This window comes from Bos javanicus, chromosome 19, assembly GCF_032452875.1.
Source record: "Bos javanicus breed banteng chromosome 19, ARS-OSU_banteng_1.0, whole genome shotgun sequence".
Taxonomy (NCBI): Eukaryota; Metazoa; Chordata; class Mammalia; order Artiodactyla; family Bovidae; genus Bos; species Bos javanicus.
In genome coordinates this window covers 34,982,910-35,005,122 of record NC_083886.1, presented here as the reverse complement: position 1 = coordinate 35,005,122, position 22,213 = coordinate 34,982,910, and the positions used below count along the sequence as shown (strand labels likewise).

The 22,213-nt window shown below is 48.3% G+C and overlaps 1 protein-coding gene across 12 annotated transcripts in view; it reads left to right on the top strand.

Annotated features, from left to right (window-relative positions):
• Positions 1-22,213, top strand: part of SPECC1 (sperm antigen with calponin homology and coiled-coil domains 1) — a 206,830-nt gene that overhangs the window by 128,753 nt on the left and 55,864 nt on the right. For all 12 annotated transcript variants that reach the window (XM_061389762.1, XM_061389763.1, XM_061389764.1 and 9 more), the window contains 4 exons: positions 3,709-5,285; positions 16,155-16,362; positions 18,817-18,890; positions 19,215-19,393. In XM_061389762.1, the coding sequence (XP_061245746.1) occupies positions 3,709-5,285; positions 16,155-16,362; positions 18,817-18,890; positions 19,215-19,393 (2,038 nt within the window). The remainder of the gene's footprint in view (positions 1-3,708; positions 5,286-16,154; positions 16,363-18,816; positions 18,891-19,214; positions 19,394-22,213) is intronic.

Here is a 22,213-nt window from a genome sequence, read left to right as displayed (position 1 = left end):
GACTCTGTGCTCCCAGTGCAGGGTGCCTGGGGTCCATCCCTGGTCAGGGAACTAAGACCCCCACATGCCGCAACCAAGACCTGGCACAGCCAAGTAAATAAAAATAAATATTTTTTTAAAGTGTATTATCTTATTTTTTAAAAAAGCTTATAAAGAGTTATAATACAGAGTAACCTGGTAGTTTTAGATTTTTAGAGATAGAATGAGCGAGTCTGCTTGTGTTAGGAGACCAGGCAGGCAGCATGCAATCTTGTGAATTGTGTGTCTCTGTAGAGCAGGACTCGAATCCTTGGTGAATAAACGAAAGGTTAATGGTTTACTTCAGAATGCCACCCTTTCCCCCAACCTGACACACATCACACAGAGCAGCCCCAGGAACAGATTCTTTGGGTAAGATGAGGAAATCAGAAAGAGACTGAAAGTGTTTTATCTTCAGCTCATGAGAACCACTGCTTAAAACCTTATCAATAATTTAAATGACTGCACTGTTGTTTATTTTAAACATGCTTTGTTCTATGGAAAGATTTTTTTCCCACCCCATTTTCTCTCTGTGTATTGTTATGATAGGATTTTTCCCTTTTTTTTTTTTAAGTTTTATTGGAGTATAGTTGCTTTACAGTGTTGTGTCAGTTTCTGCTGTACAGCAAACTGAATCAGCCATTTGTATACATATATCCTATCTTTTTCAGATTTCCTTTGCACTTAGGTCACCACAGAGTAGTTCCCTGTGTTCCCTCTTTCTTACTTTATGGCATAAATATAACGTAAAAAAGAATCAGGAGAACTACTCACTGTCGACCAGCTCAGCACTCCCTGTCCTACGCGTCCTCTCCCCTCCTTGTGCGTGTGTCTGTGACACACACTTTGATGCACCTGTGATCAGCCACAAGATAATACAGTTTCTCCTCTGGTGTTGTGAAATGTAACATGTCAAACATGGTTTAAAAATATTATTGTATTAGGCAGAGCTTGCTTTTAACTTCTTGTAGCCAGACAGCTATCCTTGGCACAAATAAACAGTGATCAGAAGAGGAAAGACGCAAGGGTGCCTACCACGCCGGGCCCTGCCCATCAGCCTAGGCTCTAGCCACCCCGGCTGTCTCCCTGCTCAGCTTTCCTGGGCTGGGGAACCTGCCCAGGCTGAATGGCTCTGAGCTGACGCCTCTGAACTCAATTCTTGAAGGAGACTGGGAGGAAGAACCCTTCTGGTTTATGACGTGGTAAGCTGGGGGACTGTACCCCCAACCCTGCCAGTGGCCGTGATGGGATGTCTTGATGCAGAGGGGGAAGTATTACCACTTTAGTTTGGTCCAGTGATGAATTTTAGCAGCACTCTCAACTTATGCTCAGCTAATGATAGTTTCTGAAAAGATGTGTCCAGAGATGGGAAGAGCCTTTTAAAGAAGGTAAGGAGGCAAGTACACTGATTGTCAAGTGATGACGAAGCAGCGAGAACCAAAAAAAGAACAGATGTTATGAAAGTACAGCTGGGTTGCGTGCTTTGTAATCCGCAACTGGATATAATTCATAAATGGACTTGGGTTTGATGTCAACAAATTCCTAGTAGTTTAGATAAGGCATAAGTAACACCCAAGTGGCGGACAGACTGAGACTGTCAGCAAGAGGAAGCAGTGAAGTTGCCGCTGCCACGATGGCAGAGGTGGGCTGCTGCTGTCCACATCATTCTTCCCAGTCAACAGACAGCTGAAAGGAGCCTTGCTTTAGTGGCGTTATCAGGAATGCAGATACCGTGACAGTCGGTCCTGGATATTCAGTGTTGCATGTCCTCACTATCATTAAGTTGAAACTTTAGTTATCCCTCAATTTTCATTCGGGTCCTTGCCAAGGTTACTTCACTCCAGAAGACTGGTGTGATGAAAAGGTTTATTGCTTAGTGATTTCAGTCTTCACTTTACAAGGGCATTTAAACACATCTTTTCTTTACTGAGCATTTATTGTGGTGTACCGGAGGCACCAGGACACAGCCATGCATCACACGTGTGTTACCGTGCTCTTAGCTTTCTAGTAACTTGATTTGGAAAGTGAAATGAAGTTGCTCAGTTGTGTCCAACTCTTTGCAACCCCAAGGACTATAGCCTGCCAGGCTCCTCTGTCCATGGGATTTTCCAGGCAAAAGTGCTGGAGTGGGTTGCCATTGCCTTCTCCAGGGGATCTTCCTGATCCAGGGATTGAACCTGGGTCTCCAGCATTGTGGGCAGATGCTTTACCCTCTGAGCTACCAGGGAAGCCCTGGTAATTTGGAAAGGTTAACTTAAAAACCTGAGTCTTATTCTGTGTGGCTACGACAGCTTAGCCTTCATCATGTCAATGTTTTAGAGGCATCCGCCGTCAGACACTCAGCAGTGTCCACTGTCTGCCTCCACATCACCCCCCGGATTCCAGGGCACTGGGAGACACAGTTACTCATGACTTAGTGGCTGTCTTGGCAGTGGGTTCAGAGCTGTTTCACCACAGTGGTTCCTGCTTCTGCCTCAGCTGGCTGGGGCCTCTGCCAGGCTGTGGATGTGTCCCTGCCCCCCACCCTCCCTACACAGCAGAGGCCTCCGGTCCACGGTCCATTGTAGTGTAACTTGCTGCAGTCAGCCTTGATTCATCACACATCTTTGAGTTTGTAAGACGTCCAGATTTTTCATTTTATACTTTAACCTCCAAGGTGGGTTTCATTTTGGAGCATTTAGGAGATTGATGTCTGAGTTTTCACCCCTAGATTTTTTTTTTTTTTTTTACATTTTCCATAGTAAACAGTATAAGTGAAAATTTAAAATGTAGTATAGGTGAAGGTTAAAAAATAACTGGTAGTATAGATGAAAATAAATTCCTTACCTTACATTTTCTATTGTAAGTTCTAAATTCTGTATCATTTCCACATTATGTAAATCTGTTTGGCATTGAAAACTGTACTGCAGATGAATGTGCTGGGCCCTCATCGTGTTGGTTCTTGTTTCTTTGTGAATACAAATGAGCACAGTATTCCCACTTTGTTAAAAACAATAGGTCATTGAATCAGATCAGCCTGTGCCTAGTACAATATTATTTGGGTCTTCTGATTTCTTCATGAAATTTGTTCAGTCAGAATGCAAATGATACATTTTTTGAGTGTTTGTTTAAGAATTCACAGCGATCCTGTATTTTGCTTAGTTGCCAGAACTGTCAATTCAGTTGTGTTACGTTTCAAGTTACAGAAAACCTAGTTTAAGGTGACTTATGAAAGGTGACTGTTGGCTTGTGTGGTTGGAGGGCCAGCCTCAGGGTGACTGACCCACAGCTCCGCAGCGCCACTAAGAGCTTGGTTCCTTCTTTCTTCTCTGCATCCTCACCTTCCTCTTGCCGTGATGGTTGCCAGCCGTCCCCAGACTCACCCGCAACCAGTATGTTTAGACGCTCACCCAGGAACCTCTCTCCTGGTGTCTCGTTGACCTTGACTGTGGGGCTGGTGTGTGCTTTGAGGCAGCAGCTGTCTCTGGGGACAGGGTGATGCTGAGTAGCTCAGCGTGGCCTCAGCTCTGCTGAAGCACAGGGCTGGGGGCAGGGGTGCAGAAGCCCCAGTTGGAGCTGGGTAGGTACTTCAGGGAGGATGCAATGAAGGAAGAGTGGCAGCCATGCTGCCCACGTGCCCTGAGAGCTGAAGTTACTGGGTTTCCTTCATAAAAGTGCTCGCTTTGTTTCACTGGTTTCTTCTCTCTTCAGGGTCCGTGACAGCTACCAAGAGGACAGGCATTCCTGCCCCTCGAGAACTTGCCGTCACTGTCTCAAGAGACAGAACTGTGCCACGCGGTCCCTCCAACTCAAGGAAAGTGACGACCAGCCCCACCTCTTCCAGCACGCCCACCCCCACCAAGCACGTGCGGGCTGCTCCCCCAAGACCCCGGCCGGAGCATGAAGGTGCAGAGAAGGCTGTGCTCGAGTCCCAGGTCCGGGAGCTCTTGGCAGAAGCTAAAGAGAAAGACAGTGAGATCAACAGGCTCCGAAGTGAACTCAAGAAATGGATGGAGAAACGGACTCAGGACAGTGAAGGCGGGGATGCTTTGGACTCCAGTGTGGACGGAGCATCAGTCTTGCCAGGTGACTCGGAACCTTTGATCCGAGCCCTTGAGGAGAAGAACAAGAGCTTCCAGAAAGAGCTCGCAGAGCTCGAGGAAGAAAACCGGGCCTTGAAAGAGAAACTGACTTATTTTGAGCATTCCCCAGATTCAGAGGGGGGAGCAAGTCACACCGGGGACAGCAGCTGCCCGACGTCCGTAACTCAGGAGTCCAGCTTCGGGAGCCCGACGGGGAATGAGGCGTTGAGTGAAATTGATGTGTACAGAAAAAACCCACATGAGGGTGCCCTGCGGACATCAGGCTCTTCCAGCAGTGATGTCACCAAGGCCTCCTTGTCCCCGGATGCCTCTGACTTCGAACACATCCCAGCAGACACCCTGGGGCCCCTGTCCCCTGCTGGGAGCCTTGTCAAGAGCTCCAAGTGCTCGGCAGCCGGCAGCTCCCCAAACACAGCGAGCGAGCTGTCCTTGGCGTCCCTGGCAGAGAAGATCCACAGGATGGAGGAGAACCAGCACAGCACGGCTGAGGAGCTGCAGGCCACGCTGCAGGAGCTGTCTGACCAGCAGCAGATGGTGCAGGAGCTGACGGCTGAAAATGAGAAGCTGGCGGATGAGAAGACGCTCCTGGAAACGTCCTTCCATCAGCACCGGGAGAGGGCGGAGCAGCTGAGCCAGGAGAATGAGAAGCTTATGACCCTCCTGCAGGAGCGTGTCAAGGGCGAGGAGCCTGGCGCCCAGGAAGGCAAGATCCTGGAGCTGGAACAGAAGTGCACAGAGATCCTGGAGCAGGGCCGCTTCGAGCGCGAGAAGCTGCTGAGCATCCAACAGCAGCTGACGTGCCGCCTGCGCGCCGTCGAGGAGGAGCACCGCGGTGCCCTGGAGCTGGTCCGGCACCTGCAGGAGGTGAATGGGGAGCTGACCACCCGCCTGGAGCTGGAGCAGCACAGCGGCGGCCCCACAGCCGAGATCCCAGCAGCGCATCAGCTTCCCGTGGAAGGGCTCCAGGTAGAGAACGGGTCTTTGCAGGCCTCCCTGGAGAACGAGGAGCAGAAAACTGGAGGGGCCAGCCCCCTGGGGCCCATGGCTGAGGGCTGCGACGTCCAGGAAATGCTGACCATGGCTCGAGCTGAGAAGGACCAGCTGGAACAGTCCTGCTCGGAGCTCAGGCAGGAGCTGCTGAAGGCACATGGAGAGGTGAAGCGCGTTTCAAGCCTGCTGGCCAAGGTAAGAAGCTTTCTCTCCGCTGTGGTTTGCTCACCCTTGTCTGCTTGGCCCTCCTCGGCTTGAGAGGCACAGGGCACAGAGGACCAGGTACTCAATTACATTCACAATCCAGCACTCTAGCCTGAAGATCTGTCAGAGTCCACACAGACCAGGCATGCAGCAATGAGACACCCCAATTTCTGGCTACAGTAGCAGAATGTGTCACGGGGATACAGTGAGTCTGATGATGCAGGAATAAAGAATGTTGCAGAGGTCAGTCCGGAGTCCAGTCCCAGGGGAGCACCTAGAATAACATGGGTAAGGGAGGGTAGTGCAGGAGGACTGCCTGGAAGAGGTGGCAGTAAGCCAAGTGTTGAAGAGTGAGTGATAGACATCCAGTTTCCTGGTTACCATGCTTTGGGCACCTAGGAACAGAAAACTAAAATCATCCTAAGTTTCCCCACCAAGTAATACAATTATATAACCACTATTTTGGCGTTTTCTTCCAGATGTACTAATGTATGTGTGTATATGTTTATGTCACAAGTTAAAAAATCATTCTATACCTACTAACTTTTTAAAAATCTGATGTTTTGTGAGCACAGTCTCATTGTTCACTATTCTTTGAAACATGATTTTGAAGGCCAGATAGTATGCTGTTCTAGAAATATTTCCTAAGTACTTTACTGCTCACCTGTTGTTGAACATTCATGTTTTTTTCCCAGTCTTTTGATAGTGTAAGTCATTTTTAATCTCTCTCTGATTATTTCCTTAGGAAAAATTCCTAGACATTGACTCACTATGTCAAGAGTGTGACCGTTTTAAAGACTTTGCATGCCTTGGCCAGATTGGCTGCCAGCAGCAAGACATAGGTGTAATCACCAATGGCGTGGGGGGTTCTGGACCCCTTGCTGACATTTGGTACCTAGCTTTTGGGTCATTCAGATCTGGTCTCCGTTTCCTCTTTTCCCCTCCCCATTTCCACTCAGAAAGATCTTCCCCAACCCAAGATCAAGTAAATGATCACTATTTTCGTTTTTTAAAAATAATGCTTTAATCAGCCTGGACTTTGTTCTCTGGTAAAGATTGCTGGTGATTGTATAATATTCTGCCCATCCTCAGAGCAGAACAGCAGGTATAGACAGATGGCTTCTGATTTCCCAATTCCTCTGAGCTCTGGGTCTGATTTTGGGGTCCCTTGCTGAGAGGGACTGAAAACATCCTTCCACCTCATTTCAGGGGCTGTCACTCTCTTGATACAAATTACACCCTGAAATCCCAGAGGGTTTGTCTCTCCTGCTTCATCTGCCTTAAGAATGGTCCATTGCAACCTGATTCTCTGGTCATTAATGGTGTGGACGTCTTACAGGCTTTCTCTTCCTCTCATTTATTCATTTTCAGCTGGGTTTGAGTATCTTCAGGCTTCCAGCTTCTCTGACCTCCACCTTATAATTTTGCTGGCAGCTGACTGTGTGATCGTACAAGCTGCCTGTGCACAGCTTTGTGGGGCCGGGGCAGGGGGGATCTTATTTCCACAGAATCTTCAAGCCTTAGCCTCCCGCCACTGCACACATGCCTTCCCTAGCTGGCCAGCACTGTGGAGTTGGACCACATCTTTGTTTTTCCAGATTATAATGCAGCCTAGGTCTACTCGTCAAGATTCCAGTCATTTGGGATCTTGATTTCAAGCTGGAGAATTTTTATAAGTCTTGGAACCTAGAAGTTTTAAAAGAAGACACTGATTTTTCTCTTCCCCTAAGGTTGACAACATGTAGGTAGAAATTCAGTTCCTCCTGCAAAACTCAGGCATTTCCTGCAATGGAGTAAGGGGGTTGTAAAGAAGCACTTGCCTGAGTGGCCAAGGAAAATGAGAGGTGACATGATTATTGTGTGACCAGCGTTGTCACCAAGACAAAATGATTAGGGCAGTGACTGGCCACAAATGGCCAGAGAAGAATTTGAGAGACGATGTGGCAGGTCAATAGCCCCGTCACTGTGACTGAAGACAGGACCCTACAGGGATGGAGAGACCTGGACCCTGGCTGAAATGACAGGTGGTCTGTGAGCATGACCAGCTGGTGCTTTGGACAGTGAGAACAAACCCTGGTGTCGGGGCCCCAGTCAGCGGATGTGCACTCTGCTCCATAACCTGGAGTCTGGGGGTCGAGGCTGGTGGTGGGGTCCAGGTAGTGCAATGTCGCCGCTCCAGGCTGGCAGCTCTGAGACCCTCTCTGCCTTCCTGCTGGAGGTGCAGGCGAGCACGGTGCTTTCAGCATCTGGTCCCCACGGTCCCTACAGTCCTGTGGGAGAACCTTCCCTGGGTTCCCCCCCTTACACCTGGGCAGGACTGGGTCACACCCAGAGACCTGGTGACCCTCCCTCAGGTCACCTTCCCTGAGACTGCAGGATCACAGCCTGATTCCTGAACAAGTTAGGGGGTCTTAGTAAGAAGAGAAGGGGGAGTGGCCTCTGGGCAGGTGAGAGCACCATTGGCCACAGCCAGCAGGACTCTGCTTGGTCGGTCACTTCCCCACCCCATCTACTTTCCCCTCCAGCCCCTTCACTGCCCTCTGCCCCTTCTGCCAGGCCCAACCAGGCCCAGTTCTTGCCCTCAGGTATCTGGGGGGCCATGCCTGTCCCCCTTTCCCCCCCACAGGTCCTTTCTGAAGCTTTAGGTCTCAACCTCGGTGTTCCTTTTTCAGAGACGCTGACCCTCAGCTCCAGGAGGGCTGTGGGCTTGTGGACCCAGGAGGCCACATCCTGGATGGGCTGGGACTTCTTGGCTAGCCCAGTGCCTTGATGGTGCTGAGTTGGGCCTGAGCTCCATTCACTTTCTTAAACTTGACCGCAGGACTGATTTCTGAAGCCTCTGGCCACCCCAGCATTTGTCTCCTTGTTGAGACCTTGGAAAGCACCTCAGGGAGCATTGCAGCCCCACCCTGAAAGTGTCCCAGAGGGCCTCAGTGAGATACAGATGTTTGCCCTCTTCCTTGAATTTTCTGACCCCATCTTTCTTTTTCCATAACAAAAGTGTAAACTGAATTAGCATATTCCCTCCCCTTTGGCAGAATAGCATTGTAAAAAAGATAGTGCAGACGGAAGCTGGCATGAATGAATCATGGCTCCATCAGAACAGGGGCAAGGATTCAGCAGAAGGGAATAACCAAGTTAGATGTAAAACAAACATAACAGAGACTTCCCTGGTGGTCCACTGGGTGAGAATCTGCCTGCCAGTGCAGGGGACACAGGTTTGATCCCTGGTCCAGGAAGATCCCACATGCCTTGGAGCAGCTGAGCCCTGACTCTAGGGACTGAAAGTCATGACTACTGAAGCCCATGTACCCTAGAGCCTATGCTCTGCAACAAAAGAAGCCACTGCAATGAGAAGCCTGCATACCACAACTAGAGAGTAGCCCCTGCTTGCTGCAACGAAAGCCTGAGCAAAGCAACGAAGACCTAGCACAGTCAATTTAAAAAAATTTTAAAACATCCGCTGTCCAATGCAGGAGATACAGGTTCAATACCTGATTGGGGAACTAAGGTCCCACATACCGAAGGGCAACTAAGTCCACATGCTGCAACTAGAGAGAGCCCCTGGGCAACAGCGAAGACCCAGCACAGCCAAAATTTTTAAAAATGAAATTAAACACACACAGCAAGATAACGCATACTCACTCATGTTACAGTTACCTAAGCCATCACAGTATGTACAGTCTTAACATGTGACAAATAGCTATGAAAAGAAGAGAAGCGAAAAGCAAAGGAGAAAAGGAAAGATATACCCATCTGAATGCAGAGTTCCAAAGAATAGCAAGGAGAGATAAGAAAACCTTCCTCAGTGATCAGTGCAGAGAAATAAAGGAAAACAATAGATGGGAAAGACTTGTGATCTCTTCAAGAAAATTAGAGATATCAAGGAAACATTTCATGCAAAGATGGGCTCAATAAAGGACAGAAATGGTATGGACCTAACAGAAGCAGAAGATATTAAGAAGAGGTGGCAAGAAAACACAAAAGAATTGTACAAAAAAGATCTTCACAACCCAGATAATCACAATGGTGTGATCACTCACCTAGAGCCAGACATCCTGGAATGTGAAGTTAAGTGGGCCTTCAGAAGCATCACTATGAACAAAGTTAATGGAGGTGATGGAATTTCAGTTGAGCTGTTTCAAATCCTAAAAGATGATGCTGTGAAAGTGCTGCACTCCATATGCCAGCAAACTTGGAAAACTCAGCAGTGGCCACAGGACTGGAAAAGGTCAGTTTTCATTCCAGTCCCAAAGAAAGGCAATGCCAAAGAATGCTCAAACTACCGCACAATTGCACTCATCTCACATGCTAGTAAAGTAATGCTCAAAATTCTCCAAGCCAGGCTTCAATAATACATGAACCATGAACTTGCAGATGTTCAAACTGGTTTTAGAAAAGGCAGAGGAACCAGAGATCAAATTGCCAACATCCGCTGGATCATGAAAAAAGCAAGAGAGTTCCAGAAAAACATCTATTTCTGCTTTATTGACTATGCCAAAGCCTTTGACTGTGTGGATCACAATAAACTGTGGAAAATTCTGAAAGAGATGGGAATACCAGACCACCTGACCTCCCTCTTGAGAAACCTATATGCAGGTCAGGAAGCAACAGTTAGAACTGGACACGGAACAACAGACAAGTTCCAAATCGGGAAAGGAGTACATCAAGGCTGTATATTGTCATCCTGCGTATTTAACTTATATGCAGAAGTACATCATGAGAAATGCTGGGCTGGAGGAAGTACAAGCTGGAATCAAGATTGCCAGGAGAAATATCAATAACCTCAGATATGCAGATGACACCACCCTTATGGCCGAAAGCGAAGAAGAACTAAAGAGCCTCTTGATGAAAGTGAAAGAGGAGAGTGAAAAAGTTGGCTTAAAGCTCAACATTCAGAAAACTTAAGATCATGGCATCTGGTCCCATCACTTCATGGGAAATCGATGGGGAAACAGTGGAAACAGTGTCAGACTTTATTTTTGGGGCTCCAAAATCACTTCAGATGGTGATGGCAGGCATGAAATTAAAAGATCCTTACTCCTTGGCAGGAAAGTTATGACCAACCTAGACAGCATATTCAAAAGCAGAGACATTACTTTGCCAACAAAGGTCCGTATAGTCAAGGCTATCATTTCTCCAGTATTCATGTATGGATGTGAGAGTTGGACTATAAAGAAAGCTGAGCGCTGAAGAATTGATGCTTTTGAACTGTGGTGTTGGAGAAGACTCTTGAGAGTCCCTTGGACTGCAAGGAGATCCAACTAGTCCATCCTAAAGATGATCAGTCCTGAATGTTCATTGGAAGGACTGATGTTAAAGCTGAAACTCCAGTACTTTGGCCACCTCATGCGAAGAGCTGACTCATTTGAAAAGACTCTGATGCTGGGAAAGACTGAAGGCAGGAGAAGAAGGGGACAACAGAGGATGAGATTGTTGGATGGTGTCACCGACTCAATGGACATGAGTTTGGGCGAACTCCGGGAGTTGTTGATGGACAGGGAGGACTGGAGTGCTGCGATTCATGGGGTTGCAAAGAGTCGGACACAACTGAGTGACTGAACTGAACTGAACACGTGACTTCTTCTATGTGTTAAGCATCTGGTAAATGCTTGTTGAATAAATTGAATGAAGGAATGAATGTCAGAGAAACTTGCAGTGAATTAGGAGAGAAGGGCTGCTAAAATTATATCAATATGTTAAATAAAAGTTTATCATATTTTAATCATAACAACTACTATTCTAGTGCTTTATATGTGCCAGACACTCTTGGTGCCTTTACGTCATTTAATCTTACTTAATTGTCTTAATTTTAGGGTACAGATACTGTTTTTATCTAGTTTTTTTTCCTTTTGACCCATCTCAGGGTTTGTTGAGGAAACTGAGGCAGGGAATGGTTAAGTTACTAGGCTTAGTTCATTAACTAATGAAGGCCAGAGGCTGACCCCAGAACTCTTCTTGGTTGGTTGTTCGTTTGTTTTGGAAGAGGCAAATTTTGTTGGACTTAATTTTCATCACCCTGTTTGCAGGGTTTTTTTGTTTGTTTGTTTGTTTGTTTGTTTTGCTGTACTATGCAGTGTGCAGGAATCTTAGTTCCCTGACCGGGGATCTGACCTGTGCCCCCTGTGGTGGAAGCACAGAGTCTTAACCACTGGACCACTAGGGAAGTCCCATAATGGTTATTCTTCATCCCTGATTCATGCTGCTTCCTGGTTACATGAAAATAAAAAAGAGAGAGAAAACCATCTAAAGCAGACACATGGGCTTGAATACACAGCAGTCTTACAGCCAGAGCCTTTAGATTTGATAGAAAGCAACCTGCCACATCTCGATGAACTAGGAAAGATGTTTTTGCTTGTCTACAGAGTAGAGAAATCAAGACCCATCCTCTTGTTTGATTTAGAACCTGAATCTTGAGGGGAGTCTGGGTTCACCAGATGTGTTGGTGGGGCAGGACAGCAGGAATGTCATGGAAAGACAATTTTAAGTTCTCACCCATCAAAGAAGTGACCAGTGGTTTGCAGTTTCTGGAGTGCACAGCAGCTGCTTGCAGTTGGGCTGGAGGAGATCCCATTAAGAGCTTTAATTGTACCCTCAAGCCAGTGGGAGCCTCTGGAGAATTTTTTCACTACCAGCTTTATTGACATAGAATTCATTTAAAGTGTACAGGTAAGTGGTTTTTAGTATATCCACAGAGTTGTGCAGCCATCACCACAATCAGTTTTAGAACATTTTTATCATCTTGTACCCAGAAGAAAGGGTTTCCCAGGTGGCTCAGTGGTAAAGAAAACACCTGCCAATGCAGGAGACTCAGGTTTGATCCCTGATTCAGGAAGATGTCCTGGAGAAGGAAAAGGCAACCCACCCCAGTATTCTTGCCTGGAAGATTCCATGGACAGACTGTAGTCTGGCAGGCTACAGTCCATGCAGGGTCTGTTTTCCTGGGGACAGGCGAATGACGATACCATTCCTCAGATTCAGTGTCTGACCAGCCAGAGGAAAGGCAGTGACTTTGTTGAGATCCCAGCCCCTGTCAGCTCAGGCCAGCCCTGCAGGACAGTCCCTCCCAAGTGGTCTCTGCTGCCACCTGCCTTTCGTGCTTGCCTGAGCATCGGGACTGGCTTAAAGCACCCCCTCTCTGGGGAGGACTGGGGCTCCCAGGAATCATTTGACCGATTTGTGATGCAGTTCTGCATGCCCCATTTCTAGAGAAAGTTGACTTCTGAAGAGGAGATGTGCTTGATATACGTGAGAGTGATTTCTGTCTTTAAAGGGAAGCCTTGGAAACCACGTCGCTGCATGTCAGTTCTGTCCTTGAACCAGAGGAGCTGGACCCTGGTGACCTGGCCCAGGGAACGAAGAGCCAGGGGTGCAGGGGTCAGCCAGCACCCAGTAGTCATCAAGGGCAGGTGCTGGGCTGAGCTGCTGGCTGAGCTGCTCTTTTCTAATGATCTAATTTCTCTCTCCATTAGTTACTCTCCGAGATGAGTCTAAAAATACCTCCCCAGCCCCTACCGGAAGCGTGATAAAGCTACCTTTTTTTTTTTTTTTAAATAAAAGAGCTTTCCAGAGTACATTGCTAAACTTGAGAGAATGTTCCAAAATCAAGAAGGAAGAACGTCGTGTGTAAGTGGACCCACGTGCACTGGTCTGTACGTTTACCCACTCAGCCATGCACGGCACCCAGCACAGGCCCTCCCGTAGCCGCACCTGTGCTCACGACCCCAACATGAAAGATGTAACGGAGGCCAGAGCTCCTGAGAGGCCGGCAGCCTGAGCTGCACGTGGAGACCCCCAAGTCCTCAGCCATTCCTCACCTGCTCACATCCTCCTGTTTTAGTCCCAGTCAAGCAAAGGACATGTTTCTAGACCTCAGGGGAGTGGCCCTTAACCTGAGGATCTGTGAGGCGGAGCCTGGTTGCTCTGCAGAAAGCCAGGATCTTCCGGAGGCAAGGCCCACAGGTGCCTCCTGTGGCTGCTTGTTAAAGGCTGTCAGATGCCAGCCTTCCAGGAGCTAAAATGCAGTGGCTTTTTCTCCTTAAGAGTTGTCTGTCTTCTGTTTATTAAAGTAGCTATCCTAGGACATAAGACTTTCGGTGTTTTGCATGTGTTGTAATTTTCTTGAACTTACATACTCGGAGACAGAAGGCAGTTAGGAAAGAATAGCTACTGTTGCGTGCTTACCTGCACCAGGGATAGTGATAAACTAAGTATTAAGTTCCATTTAATTGTTCAGATGAGGACACCAGGGCAGGGAGATGGATGGATGCAGGCTCAGTCTGGTAGAACTGACATTTACATGCCGCAGTCTGGTCCAGGCCGTGGCCCCACCCCCAAGTGCGGCTCCTCCCCTTCCCCCGCCCCCCAAAGACACCTGCACCCTTTCCCCTCCCCCACACAGGCACTCTCTCTTTTTCTCCCTCAGTCCCTTCCTTTCTTATCTTGATCAAAACCTCCCAATTGACAAACAGTGCACAGCTTCCCTGGTGGTTCAGTGGGAAAGAATCAGCCTGACAGTGAAGGTGACAAAGGATCAGCCCCTGGCCCAGGAAGATCTCACATGCCTCAGGGCAACTAAGCCTGTTCACCACAATTACTGAGCATGTACTCCAGAGCCCAGAAACCGCAACTACTGAGCCCACGTGCCACAGCTACTGAAGCCCCCTCACCCTAGAGCTCGTGCTCTGCAACGAGAGAAAAGCCACTGCAATGAGAAGGCCTTGCACCGCAACCAGAGAGTAGCCCCTGCTTGCCGCAACTGGAGAAAAGCCTGCACAGCAATGAAGACCCAATCCAGCCAAAAATGAAATAATAAAACTGTAAAAAACAAAATAAGAATGTTATACCCAGAGTAGATATTTTAATAAAATGCAGTACTGTCCTCAAATACCCACAGATTCTGCACATGAAATGCAATTGGGAAAAAAAATTGTATTTGGAGACTTCCCCTTCCAAATCTGGGAAGAAACCTACTAGGTGTCAAGCTTACATAACCTGCTAAATATACAGCTATTAACAACAAAGGACTGTAGAACCAGGATACAGCTTAAAATAGTAAAGTGATTTGTGTATTCAGGCAGTAGGATATTATGCAGTATTTAAAGTAATGACCTAGGGAATTCCCTGTCAATCCAGTGCTTAGCACTCAATGCTTTCACTGCCAGGGGCTTAGGTTCAATTCCTAGTTGAAGAACTAACAGCTCACAAACATCACGGTGCATTAAAAAAAATAATAAAGCTTTTCTTTTTTTTAAAAAAAGTACTGACTAGAACAGTGTGTATCATGAATATATCTCAAAAACATAGTCGAAAGCAAGTTACAGAAGTGTAATCAGCACAGTATATACAGGACACAAAATAATAATACAGGACGAGAACATCTTACATAAGATACAATGCAGTATATCGTACAGTGCCCTGCAGAAGCCTAAGATAGTGTGATATCATTTGTGTAAAAGTTTTAGAGCATCCAGAACAACACTGTGTATTGTCATGGGCACATCCACACACAGTAAATGTGGGAAACTCTTCAAGGAACAACCACATGCCAATTTCTGGACACTCTGGTGTGAGAAGGAAGGTTGAGGCTTTAACAAACCTTGTTAGCTTAAGAGAAGATTTAGCAAACATGGCAAAAATTAACAGTTGGTTTGCCCGTTTTGGCACACAGTAATCTTGTCCCCTTTGGTGCTTTTCTGTGTGTTGAGAACATTATTGATTAAACTTGAACAGGTGAAGTGAGTGTGCTGTGCACATGTCTGTGTCTGGTGTGTGCACATTTCTGCTGTTGCTGTCCCATTCAGATCAGATCAGATCAGATCAGTCGCTCAGTCGTGTCCGACTCTTTGCGACCCCATGAATCGCAGCACACCAGGCCTCCCTGTCCATCACCAACTCCCGGAGTTCACTCAGACTCACGTCCATCAAGTCAGTGATGCCATTCAGCCATCTCATCCTCTGTCGTCCCCTTCTCCTGCCTCCAATCCCTCCTAGCATCAGAGTATTTTCCAATGAGTCAACTCTTCGCATGACGTGGCCAAAGTACTGGAGTTTCAGCTTTAGTATCATTCCTTCCAAAGAAATCCCAGGGCTGATCTCCTTCAGAATGGACTGGTTGGATCTCCTTGCAGTCCAAGGGACTCTCAAGAGTCTTCTCCAACACCACAGTTCAAAAGCATCAATTCTTCGGCGCTCAGCCTTCTTCACATCCCATTAGTGTTCCTCTAAAGAAACACTAGCCCCAGGTACTTGACGATAAAAGTTTGGGGCATGTTGCAGGGGTTAGCTTTCTGGCTTCCCAGCAGAGGGCGCTGCTCCATTGTTGCTGTGAGGCGAGTGGCCGCTGTCCTGGGACAGCTCCAAGGAAGGGGCAGGAAAGAGGGGTACTTAAGCAGCTGCAGCTTTCTTTAGGGGCTTCTCAGGTGGTGCTAGTGGTAAAGAACCTTCCTCCCAGTGCAGGAGACATGAGAGACTCAGGTTTGATCCCTGGATTGGGAAAATCCCCTGGAGAATGAAATGGCAACCCACTCCAGTACTCTTGTCTGGGAAGTTCCACGGACAGAATGAGCCTGGCGGGCCACAGTCCATGGAGTCACAAAAGAGTCGTACTCAACTTAGCGACTGAGCAAGAACAACAAGCTTTCTTGGACGCCACAGGAAGGGGCCCAGAATCCATCCATTCGGCCACTGACATCCATCACACTTCTCTGCCTTGGCTGTTTTTGAAGCCCAGAACATAGAGATGGTGCTGGGCACACACGTGCCCAAGGTTTCCTTTGCTGTTGTATCAGTGGGCCCAGCGTGGACATGGGGGGAGCTCTTTCCTGTTCAGGTGACCATGGCACCTTGATTTCTTTCTAGGTGGAAAAGGATTACTCTTACCTAAAGGAGATCTGCGATCACCAGGCAGAGCAGCTGAGCAGAACCAGCCTGAAGCTACAAGAGAAAGCATCAGAGAGTGACGCAGAGATCAAAGACATGAAGGAGACCATATTCGAGCTGGAGGACCAGGTGGAGCAGCATCGCGCTGTCAAATTGCACAACAACCAGCTCATCAGTGAGCTGGAAAGTAAGTGGACCCAAGTCCCTTATGGGCATGGGTCAGGATGGAGGTGGGGACACTGGTTGCCAGGTCTTCCTTCTGAGAGCACTGTGGTCTCCCAGGAAGAAAGGCCAGTAGAAGAGACAGAATCATCTGTCTCTTGAACTGAGCCACAGAACAACTGATAAAGAAGAAAGGCTGTTGGTCGTGGGTGGATCATGTGGGGCGTTAGGCACACACGGCAGGTGCCAACAGCTGTTACCAATGGGATCTGCCAGGTAGAAGGATGGGGGCCTGGGGTAGGCCTCAGGAGAAAACATCCCCAGCATGGGTCCCCTGGACAGTAGGATCAGCTGACTTTGAGACATCACCCACGTGTTCCTGAAGAGGCGCTTGTGTGTGGCTTATTTAGGAACTGGTTCCTACCTCTGAGTAGGTAGGGATGTTTTTCAGAGATTAGGTAAACACTGCCTGCTTTGTCCAAATAAGCCTTATCAAATGATCCCATCTAATGTGTTTTCCTTTAGCAACAAAAGACTTAGTGTGCAAGCTTTTAGCAGCACCCGCCTTGTTGAACATAGCAGAGTTGGTGGCCTGAAAGGTTCCCCAGTGGGTAAAGTCCCTCCATCTATTCTTGGAACTCTTACAGGTGGTGAATCTACCTGCTTGCCAAAACTTTCTCGTAAACCCCATCCCCCTACCTCCACCCCCCTGCCCAAATCAACACGGTGCTGCCATAGCTGCTGGCGCCCTGCAGACAGGGAAAAAGTCTGAGTCTCCCAGAGGGCCTCCCCAGCTTGGGTGGGACAGAGTGACCCCGCCTTCCGGTTTTAGCTTGGACCATCCACAGGTGTCTTTCACAGCTGATTCAGTGCCATGTGGTTTGCATTTTTGTGCTTGGATGTTGGTGATGCCTCTGTTTAAAATGGACCCCAAGGGACTTCCCTGGTGGTCCAGTAGTTAAGAATCCACCTGCTAAGGCAGGGGACATAGGTTTGAGTCCTGGTCGGGGAAGATCCCACATGTCAGGGAGCAACTAAATCTGTGCGCCACAACCACTGAGTCTGTGCTCTAGAGCCCGAGCACCCCCACAGCAAGAGACGCCACTGCAGTGAGAAGCCTTCACTTCACAACAAGTTAAAATGGCCCCAAGTGTAGTTCTGAAATCCCATCCACTGTCCCTGGCGCAGGAGAGCCAGGACGCATCACGTGCAGGAAATCCAAGCCATGGGGGAGCTTCATGCCTACCAGAAATGCAGTGCCCTCATGTGGACCAAACCTCCAGAGACCAGGAGGGGACCTTCCCAGTCTGCCCCCTAGCCGCTTGGGAAAGTGCTGAGTGGAGCAGATGGGAAAGTAGTGACATTGGTAGATTCATGAGATTTAAAAAAGAACAAAACATTGAACAATGTGGTTGTGAACCCAAATCAAAGAAACGTGTGGTCAGATTCCCAGGAAGGTCTGAAGCTCTCTCGTCCAGCGCTGGTACCCACAGGAGGGAAGTTCCAGCCCGACAGATGAGGCACTTCTGAGTGCCCTGGGCTGCAGAAGTGTCTTTCAGATGCCTGCCAAGTGTTACATGGGAGAAGGATGCTGTGGGTGAACAAGTTCCAGAACCCATGGGACGGGCTTTTTTCCACAAAGATATCGACCAGCGAGCCAGTTTGATGCAAACAGCATTAAACTTTGATGAAAACATTGGGATCAGAGGCTCAAGGGAGCATAACCCGACTTTGCTCTAGGAGCTGATCCTGTGTGCCTGGCAGCTGTCTGTACCTGCCTGGACCATAGACACACCCAGACCCTGTCTCCCTGGGAGACCAGATTCCATGGGTCAGGGTCTGGAGCTTGAACATCTGTGCTTCTGAAAAATTTCCCTGGGTGATTTAGAGTTTTAGCTGCGAGTCAGTTCCAGACTCTGGAAGCTGGTCTAAATATCACAGTAGTAATAACCATCCATTCCTGCTGTTGCTCAGAACTCCATCCTCAGGGAGGCTGAAGAGGGAGGAAACACATGTACACTTGTGTCTGATTCACATTGTTGTACGGCGGAAACTGACACAGCATTGCAAAGCAGCTATCCTCCAGTTAAATAAATTTAAAGAAAAGCCGTTCTTCCACATCACAGCAGCGAAGGATGTTCAGGTTGCTGTGCTGCTTCCAGGCACTCAGTGTGTGAGCGTGAGCAACTGTTGGCTCTCTTCCCATAGCGCTGTGAGTTTGTGCAGCCTTTCTCTGAGGCTGAACCCTAACCTCACATCACTTAGGTTCCCACTCATCCTGTTTCTCTTGGAGGAACCCTCTGCCTCTGGCTCCCATGCTCTGGGCACTGAGCTGGGAAGCCTAGCCACTGAGCTGGGAAACCTGGCCACAGAGGCAGGTCTCAGAGCCCGTGGCAGGACCTGAGGTTGCCTGGCTCCTGAGCTCAGCTCCCCAGAGGCTCAAGACATTTCTGACTCCAGTCTGCCTGTTCCTTTCCAGGCAGCGTGATGAAGCTGGAGGAACAGAAGTCAGACCTGGAGAGGCAGCTGAAGACTCTGACGAAGCAGATAAAGGTGAGACGTGGTCAGAGCCAGAGCATCATTCTACCTTAAATATCCCCGTCAACTGAGGCGTGGACACCTTTGAGACACACTCTGATGACTCTCCGGCCCTGCTTTGTGTAGTAAACTTGGGGGGCCTGGAACCACAGTGTGGCCAGGAGGGAGGTTTAGGCGGCCTCAATTTCAGGGCTGGGACTCCCGCACCTGCAGGTGCAGCCCCCCTGCACCTTTTCCCAGCACAAGATCCCAAAGCCCGTCTTTCCTATGGACACCCCTGGGCCCTGCAACCGTGGCTGGGGCGTCAGTCTGATGTGGGCGCCAACTTGGCTCTTCCAGGACGAGACGGAAGAGTGGCGGCGCTTCCAGGCTGACCTGCAGACGGCGGTAGTGGTGGCCAATGACATCAAGGTTGAGGCCCAGCAGGAGCTGCGCGCTGTCAAGCGGAGGCTGCTGGAGGAGGAAGAGAAGAACGCCCGGCTGCAGAAGGCACTGGGGGACGCACAGGCCCGCGGAAGGTGGGTCCTGGCTGCTCTCCTCACCCAGGCTGCGGGGGTGTCTCTGCCCTCACCGAGCCTTTTCCTTCGTTCCAGGTCCCTCTGCTGCTCTGTCCCTGCCCATGGCCAGGTTATAACTAGCTCTGTGGCCAGGTTATAACAAATCCCCTGGCGAAGTTACAACTAACCATGGCTGTTGAATAGCTAACCCATGGTAGGAACAGTCCGTGACTGCCGTTCCTGGTGATGAGGAAGCTGGTTACCATGAGGACAGAGCTCCAGCCAAGTCCTCTCTGGGGTCTGGAGGAGAGGCTGGTGTTCCATCTCAGTGTTGGTTCAGCACCCCGTGTGGGTCATCCTCACTCAGTGGGAGAAGCTGGCCCGCTACCCAGCCTGGCTGGTGGGTGCAGACCCCAGCCACTGTCCTGGTGCAGGGTGTGTCCTTTCTTAGCAGCTCCTGTATACTCCCTGCAGAAGAGCATGAAATAACTTACTTTATTTCAAAGGGTCAGCATGGAGAACACACATTGGGCCAATATGAAAGATTGCCTTCTTTCGGGGGGACAATCGGGGAGGACATCACAGGCCGCATTTTCCCAACAAGCCTGTCCTAACAGTGAGCTTTCAGAGGAAGCTGTTCCCAAAGTGAGCTCAGAGTTGCTTATTGTTTAAAGTTTAAATGGTTTCCGGGCAAGATTGTCACAGTATTTTAGGCTTCAGCTCATGCATTGCTGTCTTTCCCCTGTCAGGAATAGATGTCCTTAACATTGAGGTTCTTGGTTATTAGAAGTTATTTTGAATTTTAAGATGTCTCTCAATGTAAAGCACAGTAGAATTTAAAAACCCTTAGTAGGTTCTGGATATAGATTTGTACAGCTTGCAATTTATAACTTTTCCAGGGTTGCTGGAGGCTGGATTCCCAGCCTCTGGGTCTGATGTAGTGTCATGAATTTCATGGCAGTGGAAGGGATAGATTTCTGCTCAGAATTCTGTTTTGATTCTCTTACCAAACTTGCTTTGGTCAATCTTGTGGCCCTTTGTTTATGAAAATCAAGATCATGACTGTGCAGTGAAACCTATACTTTCTGGCCACCAAAGCACATGAATTTTCAGTTCAGGGAGCAGCCAAGTAGGAAAGCAGATTTCGTGGTGTTCCCTGTTGAAATGACTGTGGGTCGTTCTGGTTTACTGTGGTGTCTGCTTTTGTTTGCTTGTCCACGTGTCTTGGTTTTCTACTGTGTGTCTTTGGAAGAAGAACCACATCATAACTTGTGTTGCTTCATATATACATCATCTCACAGATAAACAGTGAAAGACAAGCCCTTGAGTGTAAGATGTGGCCCTCAATAAGTTATTGTATAGATTCTAAGAAACAGATTATATATACAAACCTGATGTCACAGGATGCCTACATGTAGCTTGACCACGTAGGGCCCCCCATTTGCTATACCCAACATTTTCTAACTTAGGGGCACTTTTTTTTAAAAACGCAGTACATTTCTCTTTTGATTTTCCAGTGATTTGCAAACCTACCTCCCAAATACAGCAGTTTAATCCCTTATCACACAATATTTCAAAATTTGAGAACTGACACATTACTGAACCTGTGCCATCAGTGGGTTTCTTGGCTGTCATTGCCTCAGGCCACCCTCCAGACACTTGCCAGAGTGGTTTCTTACCAAGCTCTGGCCGCCCTGACCAGCTGCCTCTTGTAAGTGTTGGCCTTGGAGAAGTTACTTGCCGGCGGCCCCGCCTCTCCCTGAACACACCACCTGAGCCAGACCTGGAACCAGCTCCCACCCTCCGAGGTCCCGCATCAGCATAGTGCTTCCATTTTGGCTGCCTGAGTTCTTGACTTTGACAGTCACCTAACGAGAACTCAGAAGTCATCCTTGGCTCAGCCACAGCCAAAGAATGTGCAGAAAATTCTAACGAGGTCCTCCAAGTATTAGTACAACAAAAGAATGTGCAGAAAATTCTAACGAGGTCCTCCAAGTATTAGTACAACAAGAGAAGGTAAGAGTGTTGTAGGAGAAGCACCTCCATCGTGACTCCAGGTGGACCGATTTGCCTTCTCATCAGCTGGCTGTCAAGAGAACACAGGCCAGCAGGCGGGTGGGCAGCGGGCCTGGGTGTGCAGACGAGTTAGCGTTTGTTCCCAAGAACTTAGTACCTAAAACAGTGGAACGTTATTTAGCATACTATTTTTAGATGACTCTAAAACTTAGCTCATTAGCTATCTTCAGCCCTGTGAAGTTTTCAGAGGTATTTTTATTTTGGAGTCAGAATAATTGATGTTAAGATACATGGCACAGTTAGGCTCTGATCTCACCTTTGCAGGTTTTCTTCCCAGACCAAGCGCTTTCGTCTCTTAAATAAGAAGGTAAGAGTAGGTCGGATTTTAGGGCACCACCCCAACAGGCTCCGCTGTTTTCTGAGACGAGTTGATGGGCTGACCTTTCTCTGATGGAGAGTCGTGGACTTGCATGCCCACTGAACCATCTTCCTGACAGAAGCCTGGGGTCTCCCTTACATATGGCACCTCCACACGAGGTTGTGGACCTCATCTTTCTCTTCCAGAAGTCTGAACAAGCTTGTGTAGTTTTTGTGGACCTGAAAGTGGGCAGTTTTGCCAGACACATAAATTATTCGATGAAAGGATCATGAATAACTTTTTAAACTCTGGCTGTTTCTTGTTTTGAACCATTAAGGGAAATATAATGAAATTAAAACTTTCATTGAAATTGAAACATCAGATATTCTTCCTGAAAAGTTGAGTCCTTGGGCCTGGCAGTTTCAGAGGACACACGTGCAACTCAGCTTACTGCCTCGATGGGCCAC